Genomic DNA, 10722 nt, shown 5'->3' with positions numbered 1-10722 from the left:
TATAAGTAATCACTTTTCCTTTTCTTTTTTTTTTTTTTAAACAGTCACAGTCCAGAGAACAAGTTATTTTATTCAAGTTTATTATGGAAAAAAATGGCATTAAGGATGACAAAAAAAATTTGACACAATTTAAATAAAAATAAAACTCAACATTCAGTTTATATTGTTAATAATTACTTTTATACTTTGTTTATAAAGCTGAATGATTTTTGTTCTTGAAGACATATTCCCTCTAGCCAGAGAACCCAATCTCCCATAACTGTTTATGGTGGAACTATAAATATGTATTAAAACATCCATCCTGCTACTGTACATGACAACAAGTCTCTGCATTTAAAAAAACATCAGTTTCAACTTTAACCTGCGACCTTGGTGGAAAACCCTCTTTGAGAGCATAGTGTTGTACAGATGGGTTTTCACTACGTTCGACCACCATCCACAGTCAAGTAACACACAAAGATCTCTTTTAAAATTAAATCACACAGAATTATCCGAGCATGAATAACTCTGCCATATGTTAATATGTTAACTCTTGATTAGCTGATAGCCCTGACTGGCCTCTACTGCTTCTAACACTTTGTGTTGATTAGTGACACAGTACCTTTTCGTTACTGAATGTCATTTTGCAACGATTGCTGCTTGATTAGCATTATTTGTGGACCCATCAAATAATACAGCATATTTCCTGATTCTTTCTCAAATCTCTACCAATCTACACTTTTTTTTGCTGTATTAATTTTTACTAAGCATGCTGTTTGAACAGTTCTGAATATAAACAAGTAGTATACCAACATTATGCTGTGATCGTCCTACAGAGCAGCTAAATAAACGGAGAAACAAGAGGCCAGTATTTGGAAAGTCCCCTGATGTCACTGTGTGCTCAGTGTTCTGTCCCCTTCGCCTGACGTAGGTAGCTTTTACATTCTTATGACAGCGTTTTCCTAAAAACATAAAAAATAAAATAAAATCATTATGTCCTCAGAGGTTTTAATATGTAAACAGGTGAGATTTTTCTTTCCTGACTACCACAGATGAGAACAGACAGCAGTATATAATAACAACAACTAAAGATATGAGACTTAAAAGATTTAATTTGACAATACTTGAGCACCACCATCGTTTTAGACAATATTTAACTATAAAATTCAGGAAGCATTGGCCTCAAGTGCGTACAGGCTGATCACTCCTGCCACAGGGTAATGTGAAGGTGGGCGTCTTCACAAACACGATAGATCATTTTAACAGCTTTAGTGCTATGATACACTCCTGCTCTGCCGACTGATATCGCAGGGGTTTAAATTTGTAGAGTGGAAAAAAAAAAAAAAAGGCATTGAAAGAATCTGTTGAGCTCCTCAAGTTATGGTTCACCATTAAAGATTGTGTAATGAAATAAAAAAAAAGCTTGGTTTTGTCGCCCGATAATGTTGTGCTAGTTTTTCAGAAGAACCATTTAACAAAAAAAGTACCACACAGTTGCCAAGCAGCATGCAAAGCAGCCATGTCTCAGACTTGGCTCCGTCTTGAACAGCTTGAGTGGTTGTTTTCAGTGTTTGAATGCAACATAATCTCATTATCGTGTTCTTGTATAATCCTACCACACAGAAAAGTCTCCTCCAGTTCACAGCACAACGAAAAAAAAAAGATACACAAAAAGGAAAACAATTCAGACTTGGTAACATTCAATCCAGTGCCTGAATTATTTTGTAATGAAAATACAGGGAGGCATGTCAGTGATCTGACCATTTGTTTCAGAAACGCTCCAGAGACGTTAAGCAGCATGTAGGCAGGGATGAATGGCAAATCTATAGACATGGAAAATGACTTTCTAATCCAAACGTGGACCCAGACCAGCAGTAGTCATCTCCTGTGAGTCGTCACGGTTAGCTGGAGAGGAGAGGTCGTGGTGATAAGGCGTCAGCAGTCACTCAAAGATGGAATATTTTTTACAGGCTCCCGTAAGCACAAAAAAAACAAAAAAAAAAACAGAAAAATTCAGCTCAGAGAAGAACTACAAGACGAAGAGGACGACTTGAGGAGAAAAGCCATTTGGTCCTCTTGACTAAAAATAAGGCTTGGGTTCACCATGGCCTGTTTCTTTAAAAGACAGCCACTTCCAGGCTGACTGACTGGTACATGCATGTTGGAGCACACAGTTCAATCACTGCTGTTCGTTGTGCTCTACACACCAGGCTGTTTTAAACTATGTAGTGCATTTCTTGGACTGTGGTTCCCATGTCTGACTCCAGATGAGTACTGAGCATTTCTCCCTTGAGATCCTTTTGCCTTCTTCCAGAGACGATAAAACCTAACTCCGTTCACATCCCTTATGACGAAGATGCTTGCTATAAATCACATATTCGCATCTCCAACATTACTTTTCGTTGTGAGGAAGAAAAATCTCGAGTTCTGTTCGTGCTTTTCCAAAATCCACACAAACAAAGCGAAAAGGACTAACAGCCCGATTATTGGGAACACAAGTGCAGAGCAACACAAATAGTGTTGGGTGTTAAACAGCCGGTGGGAGTCAAGAGTTGTGATGCTCCAGGGTCCTGCTGTAGCAGCCTGTGCTTCACCCCCCTCCATAGGCGCGCTCTCTGGATGAAACGGTCCATCTGAGCCCCCGCCAGGCGGGCTAACAAGAAATCCAGCTTTAGGCAGCCAACGTGTGTGAGCTCCATCACTGCCCAGCTCGTCAGACGGAGAACTCGGAGCCACCGCGGCGACCCTGGGTCACCACCAACAGACGGCGCAGACGCAGGCCCGTGAATGGGTTGCACCACAGAAGGGACGGCGGACCCCCAAAAACAGACTTCATTCCGTCCCACCTCATGTGACGCTCCCATGTTGGCTTCTCGTTCTTAAGACGTTCAATCTCCTGGAAGACATGGAAATCAGTTCAGAAAGAGTCAGATCGCGAATAAATTGTGAATAAATGATCTCAAGTGAATTTCTAACATTTCTGTTCCCCTAACAGAACCTCAATAGCGTAACGGAAACCTGACATACTTATCTTTTACCCATCTGGATGTTCAGTTCATTTATTTATACCTGTTTACCTGCATCTGAATAATAAATATAAATTGAAATCAGTCATTCTGACTTGAGAACCTAAAAACAAAGCTTGTTTTGTATGTGTGTGCACCAGTTTAGCACAGACGCTACTGCAACTTTTTACGCCAAACAGCTACTATTAAGCAACTTTATTTATTATTCTAGATCACAAATTTTACAGAAAGACTTACAAAAGGCAAGTGCAATATATGCAATTAAAGTTTCATCCAGACTTCTTATCAGTCTGTGTAATTATGCATATGTGCATAACATACTAATAGTTTGGTCAACCTTCCAGCTTTATGCCTACCCAGCTTGGAAATCACAAATCTAAACCCAGAGCAGCAAACGGTGACGGAGTTTGCGTGAATACTGACCGTCTCATCATTGCAGATGGAGTGAATCTGTGTGCCGAACATCACAGCTGTAAAAGTGAGGAAGAGGATGGCTTCAAGACAGAGGAAGATCAGCAACAAGACCGACACCCCCGGTGAGAAGTCACTGCATTCTGAACAGGACAAAAAAAAAGAACAAATCAGAGGTTCGTACAGTGTAGAGGAGTGACTGAAATATTTTTTGCAGGCTGTGTATATCTGAATAGAAGACACAGTGTTGAGGTTCCACCTCATAAAGCAGTGGGAGCTGGTAATCTACTGACAGATGTAGAAAAACTCATTCAGCAATCTTGTCGGCTGCAGAGATTGTTTACAAAGCAAAAGAACAGCATTTTCTTCACAGCCAAGAGACGCAGTGTAATTTGAATTAATACGAAAAAATGAGCTGATTCATTCCTACAGACCACAGTGAAGCATAAAGAGCAATAGCAAGTGAATGAGGGTTGTGAGAAACAATTCTGGTGATCTCTGAGCAGAAGAAGGAGAAATCCCTTTATTTCCTCTGATCTCTGCATCTCCACTTGTGCATTTTAAGATGCAATTCTAAATTCCCTTCACATTTTGAAACGTCTTTTAACGCAAACTTATCTTGCGAGTTCTTACCGTTCCACTGCACCTTAATACATGTGAAGAAGTGCATCCCACTGAGCCCCAGAGCATGGGCGGAAATCAAGGCTATGTACATCTGTGGAGCAAAAACAGTGGACAAAGAAACAGAAACATGAAATTTCTACATGAAAAAATAAGACAATTCACACAAAAGTTAATGTTTTATAGCTTCATTTTCAGTCAATGAAAGTGTGGATGGCAGGGGGAGCTGCAACACTCAGCCATATATGGCAGCTTTATTTTTCTGTCTTCAGAATAATCCAGTCAGGGTGGGAAGCCATAAAAAGTGCTGATCTTATCAAGGGAGTCCCAGATGGCAGCGAGTGCACATTTAATGTAGGTCTGCTCCTGCTCTTCACTACAGCTCAGAGCTCTGAACTTCAGCTGATCAAAGGGAGGTTCTGCCTCCACAAAATAAGCATAGTGTCATAAATGTTATAAGCTCAGACAATTTCAAACAACCTAATCATATTTAGGAATTAAGAATCAAAACAAGCGACATGCACACTTTACTACAGCAGTGATAACATTTCAAAAGAGCTGGCGATCTGTGTCGCGCCCTCTTGCAAGACTTGCCACTTCCTTCCTTAACGTCTGTGTACTTACAGTAAAAAGAACGAAGAATCTCTGATTCTTTTCTCCCACGCAGTTATTGACCCAGGGACAGTGATGATCCATCTTCCGGATGCATCGTTTACAAATGCTGCAGGGAGGACACACAGGTTAGCTTGAGAAAACAGGAATATATTCACAAACAAGCTTTAATAAATATCCATGATGTTGAGTTAGCTGGGTTAAGCAATTTTAATTTCAACATACGAAACAGTTTGTATGTGTGAGTAGCACTAGTTCAGAGACTAACTGATGCAGGTGAAAGCTTATTTTAAATTTTTAAATTTGCTGTCTGTGAAAAAAACTGTTGACCACACTGAAAATCTGCTGCAGTTTGAGTGCTGTCAAACACAAGTGAGTGCTTTTTAAGCATTAATGCTTCAAAACATCCCATTGCTAGGCAGAAGAAAGGATAAACAGCTTTTGTCACACACCTGCAGTGGTGTGCTCTTTCAGGTTTGATGCTGCAACACTTCGGACACTTGTAGATGACTTCTCCAGGCTTCAGCTGCAGGCTCTCCATGTACTCCTTGGTTGCATTCCCCTTAGGAACTGCACCCTAAAATGTGGCAAAGGCAGCAAGGCAACTGACTTCAGTTGATGCATCATTTTATTAAATTACGTTGTGATTTTATGTCTCTATTAAAACTGGTGCAACTTAAAGAGAACAAGTCTAATATCAGCATTTGTTTCCTGGCTACCCATATATCAGATCATATCCCTCTGACTAAAGCAGCTGAAAGTGTCTAAAGATTCCCAGGCCCCTTGAGGTCTGAACTCCTTTGTAACTTCAATTGTTAAATTTAACTCTTGTTTATAAACTCATCTTTTCTCTCTGGTCCCTGACACATACTATAAACTGACTGGGAAATGTTAAAACCTCATGAAGTGAAAACTCCTCTTTTATCAGAGAGGTGAAGATGTGAACTCTGATGTTGAATTACATTGAAGCCCTGATACGCAGTCTTGGTTAAAGGAGCTGCTCTCCAGAGTCTATGCACAGAACATCCTACTGCAAACTACTCCCAGCTCGGTGTCCCACATTATACGAGCAAGTGACTGGCTCTGTACCGGGAGCTGTAACTTAAACTCTTCTCTGACTGCAAAAACCAGAATAAATGTATATACCTTCCTTTGCATGTGCAGTAATACGCTATTTGAAACTCCTTTCTTTGCTCCACTTTGCATCCAAGTGTTTAATACCTCTAATATCTTCCCACTGTACTGAGTGTGACAGTCCTTACTGGGTCAGTCAACATGGTGCGCAGGTGTGACGCCAGCGCGAGCACAGCCAGCGAGTTGAAGGTGGCCCCGTTCAGCAGAGAGTACCAGAAGTTCTTGGCAGGCAGAAGCATGACAAAGTTCACCACAAACTCTGCGTACAGGACCAGAAACCAGGTCATGGTGGCGCACACCATGCCGCAGCTGTCCTGAATGAACCAGACCGTGCGGTTCCCAGCTGAGTGCCCTGCGTTTGGACCTCCGACCATCACCCCGGCTCCCAGGCTGCCCGCCTCTACGTCTGCGCCGGCGGCCAGCAGCGGGTGGTGCTGCTCCATGTCTCGTAGTCGGTGGTTTGAAGACTGCATCGTGCCCTGTGGAAGAAACAAAAACTGACTCTAGTCTTCTGGCTTCATTTTGACAAACTACTGACATAAAGGAAGTAATTAAAACAAGAGATGAAACTACTTAAGTGAAAGTCGTCTTCAGAAATGGACTGAAGTCATTTTATTTGACACCTTTTGGAAATGCTTAAAATATGGTCACTGGCTCTCAGTTTGCCTTGCAGCTCCGCCTGCCAGAAGCCTGAGTCACCAAAGCTTTTAACTTTTGTTTTCAGGCCAAGGTCGGCGGGTAACATTCAGCAGAAACAGGAAGATAAAGCCCGCAGCTTCAAGATCAATCAATGGATACCCATGTCTCTTTGGAAAACTGATCCAAAGGCTGCAGTTCATATGGGCTAATAATAAGCTGCTGCTGCTGCTGCCAGGCCTGATTGTTATTGACCCATAGAACTGAATAAAACAGAGTTTCAGGTTTTTCTAGAGTAAAAGAGGAAACCTGAAATGCAATTTACTTAGAGGTCATTTCTAAAAGCATCCACCTATCTGTATCAAAACATCATCAAAACTCAAATTGTAACAACATAGGGGAAAAAAAACCCCCAACATTGTCAATTTCTACAAAATAAAAAAGAAAACAACATTTAATGTTCCTTTAACAGATTCATGACTCTCACATCTCCTTTAAAACTGCAATGCTTCAGCAACAGTCAAGTTGGATCAATCGAGGTTGTAAATATTTTATCCACACAAGCATGTGCCACAACTGGAGAGGATGAAGACCAAATAAAGACTGTTTTTTTTTTATATTAGTAATAAATAAATAAACCAATCCCAAAATTCAGAACAGGTTGGCACATCTTTCTCCTTTCCAACTGTCAAAACACACAGCAGCTGCTGCCACATACACCAATATTGATTCCAATTTTCCATTGTTTTAATTTCACTCTTTATCAAAAATATGAGGACATGTCTGGGAAGCGGTAAAGGGTTTGAAATCATAGTAGAACCGTCAATATTTTTAGACACGGCAGTAAAACTAGGCTCAGGTTTTAAAAGTCTGACATCATCTCATACACACAGGGAAACCGATCTGCACAACTCAACTGCAGATGTTTGTATTTGTTGATGTTTTTAGGAACTAAATGGAGATATGAGCTGCATAGCGTTTTGGGATCTGAGCAAAACTAGCATTTATGTCAAAAACAACAGGAAAGAAATGTTTTATCGTTCTCCAATTTAAAAAAAAAAAAGAATAAGGAACCTGCAAAAAAAGTTACATCTTAAACTTAAAATTACCCAAATCTAATAGTCTGTAAAATTATGCGCACTAGCAGAAAACAGGAGCAGTGGAAATCATCATTAAAATAGTACAACTTCTTTTTCTGAATTAGCTAACCACCAAATTTCAGGGGAAATGCAACATGCATGCAAATTTTGGCCTGCTTTTTTTTTTAATTAGAGATCATTTAGATAACTGCCCGAAGTTGTGGTAGAAAAAAACTAGTTTAAGTTGTAAACAACTTCTAGTTTGGTGAACTGGTGCATTCAGCTGCTCTGAAGCAAAATGCGGCTCATTTCTCTAAAGTAAATGAGGCATTTCCAGTGACACGGCTGGTGCTGAGTTGTCAACGTTTAGCTAGCAGCCTAAAAAAATGTTTGCTTCTCTTGTCGTCCACTCACTCCCTCTGCAAAATGGAAAGGTTTTTGTCTTGTTTCCCTAACACCTGACTGTGGGTGTTCTCTTAGTGAGACCAGTTTTACTGCATCAGACCCCACCCTTTGTTTTAAAATAACCTGTGATATATATATATATATATATATATATATATATATATATATATATATATATATATATATATATATATATATTATAACTTATATATTCCTGTTGAATGAGGAACAACAGGAATGAGTATTGAAGGATTTTTCAACAGCTGTTTCGCTGAGTTTTCTTTTCAGTTGTGTAACTAATGTGGGACGCATATTTTATGCCGAAACGTTGACTCCCCAGCAGCACGTATCAGCTTTTGCTCCAGGCTTGTTTTAAGAGGGGCAGACAGGCCTCTAGATGTTTGGAAAAAGGAAACGGAAAATAAAACGAGATTAGTTTTTTGCTTATAAATAAGTAATAGAGAAAAAAAAAAAAGGCCAGTCGACAAACTACAGTAAATTCCTTCTTACTGTCCACATATGAATCAGAAGATACTTTTCGCAGTACAACAGTATTGATTTTCTTGAAGTGAAGTCAAGAAGGATCGATTAAAGTCCCACTAAATGACTGTCCAGCTGACTGGACTCAGGGAAAAACATATTTGTCTCCCTCATATTTTCTTTTCAAAACCAGCAATCTGGCCAAGACTACCTTACAAAATAGATCGCTGATGTCAGCACATCCAATACGTCTATAGCATATTTTCATTAAACAGCAGCCCACATGGAAAAAAACAACAATTATAATTGCGATTTATTCTGCTGGAGGTTTCTTCCTGTTAAAAGGGAGTTGTTCTTCTCCACTGTTACCATTTGCTTGCTCAGGAGAAGCAGCTGTTTTTTATTTTTTAGAGAACTGCTTATCATCTGGCATCATAAAGCGATTTTTACTGCACTTTTATAGAACGAGAGTTGAACTGAAATGTCTGTGACAGAGACGCCTTTAGGAATGGATCGTGCATTGGATTTGTTTGTCTTGTCCAATCCCTTGAGGTTACATTTGCTGTAAATTTATATTTTATAAAGAAATTGAATGTAATCATATATTGATAGCTTAACTTAATCCAACTACATGCAAAAAAAGTCCAAGAAACAAATAAAAACTTATTTTCCAGAGACTATTGCCCAAATAAAATTCCCTTAATTCTGATACAAACGGAGGTTTATTTTTAAGAGTCAGATCAAGAAATCAAATATTAAGGTATTGAAGATGCACCAATTAAATTAGCGAGTTTCCTGATTTCTCATTGATAATCAGTAATTCAAACAGTGAAAAATCATAATTCACAATTTCTTTAAACTCATACACAAATAGAATTTACCGTGATATAATATTCTTTTTGATTTTTGCTAAAATAAACACATTTTGCTTAAGTGTAAAATGAGGATACTTGTAACACCATCAATTTAAAAACAATACTTCCTTCATGAAGGAAGGATTCACCTGCAGCAACTTTTCTTTGTTATTGTATGTCCTTAAGAAAAACCGGAAAGGTAAAAATTTAAATCAACAGGTGAGACCAAAGCCAGAATTTGTTAAGAAGAACTTAATCTTTTTCTTTCTGACTGTCTCATATATCTCCCCATGTTTTAATTTTTCTAAGCCACACTTAAGAGTAAGGAATGCAAGTTCCCCACCTTTTAAATAAGTCAAAAAGAGCTAGTGTAGTTTTAAGAAATGTGAGAATGTCAATTTCAACATACCTGATATTACTGAGCTTTACAACAACATGCTGTGGTGTGCTGAGCACCATTAAGGAAGAAGCTCATGTGCAGAGATGGGAATGTTGGCTGAGACCTGAAAAGAACAGAGAATGGAAAATGTGTCATTGCAGAGCAAATGCCTTCAAAAAGTTGAAGATTTACTGTAAAAATACTAGTTGAAGCTCAACACCATCGTATATCTGTCAGCATTTTTTTTTTTTTTACTAAATACTTCTAAATATGTCAGTAAATCTTAGAAAGAAAGCACCATAAACTACACCATTATTAAACGTTGTACTGAAGAAGTCAGCTCAAGCTTTCATTTTAGATCACCACTATTTACAGAAGTCTGACTTCCTCTCTGGATGTCATGTAGGATTTGCCAACTACTCAGGAAACACGCCCATCATTTTTCGTAATAAGGTGGCACTGCATTTCTTCTATTTTTTCCCTCCCAAATACTGTGCTCAAGTTTTACAGACCCTGTTGCTGCTAAAGGTTTGGTCTAATTCCCTCCTTATTTTTTCATTGTCAGTCAAAATAACCTTTGTAATAATAAACCAAGAAGCCAGTTAACCTGAGCTCCCTAATCACCACCTTCAGTTATATCATCTGATGTCGGTGTGGCAAAGGTATGAGTAATGTTCAATAAGTCATAGGCAGAATTTGCTTTTTTTTCCTTCCTGTTAGTTTTAATAACAACTGAAAGGGCTCTCTCAGACGCGATAAGCCCAGACGTCTCCATCTGCCCCAATATCCCTCATCACACCGAGCTGGCTGCTGGATCTCGCTGGCTAACTAGCCGCTGAAAGAAGCTAACAAACGATAGCGTGCTAGCTGTGTATGCAAATACCTCAACACTGTCAGCTGAATTACATACCTTTGCCGACTTTACCTCATACGCGAGGAACTCCTTATCAGTATATTTCTATTTCCATTTATATTAAACCCGCAGCCAACACAGTGGAGCATCGGCAGATTGAGCACATCGCTCAAACAACAGGCTGACAGTGACCAGTAACGACGAAGCTTCCGGGGCTTCGCTTCGGCTTTTCCCGCTGTCATTCGCAACTCTC

The 10722-nt window shown here is 39.3% G+C and overlaps 1 protein-coding gene across 1 annotated transcript; it reads right to left on the bottom strand.

Moving 5' to 3' along the window:
- Positions 1-696: 696 nt before the first annotated feature.
- Positions 697-10722, bottom strand: zdhhc7 (zDHHC palmitoyltransferase 7). Its single transcript, XM_007559067.2, has 8 exons — positions 10527-10722; positions 9647-9740; positions 5912-6262; positions 5102-5226; positions 4662-4758; positions 4050-4131; positions 3429-3559; positions 697-2875 (listed from the first exon to the last, which is right to left on the bottom strand). Exons 3-8 carry the CDS (start codon positions 6254-6256, stop codon positions 2693-2695), a joined length of 963 nt encoding a protein of 320 aa, XP_007559129.1. The 5' UTR covers positions 6257-6262; positions 9647-9740; positions 10527-10722; the 3' UTR covers positions 697-2692.

Source organism: Poecilia formosa, unplaced genomic scaffold, assembly GCF_000485575.1.
Source record: "Poecilia formosa unplaced genomic scaffold, Poecilia_formosa-5.1.2 Scaffold102, whole genome shotgun sequence".
In the NCBI taxonomy this organism is placed as follows: Eukaryota; Metazoa; Chordata; class Actinopteri; order Cyprinodontiformes; family Poeciliidae; genus Poecilia; species Poecilia formosa.
Note: the sequence above shows the minus strand (reverse complement) of the source record. Positions and strands in the feature narration are given on the sequence as shown.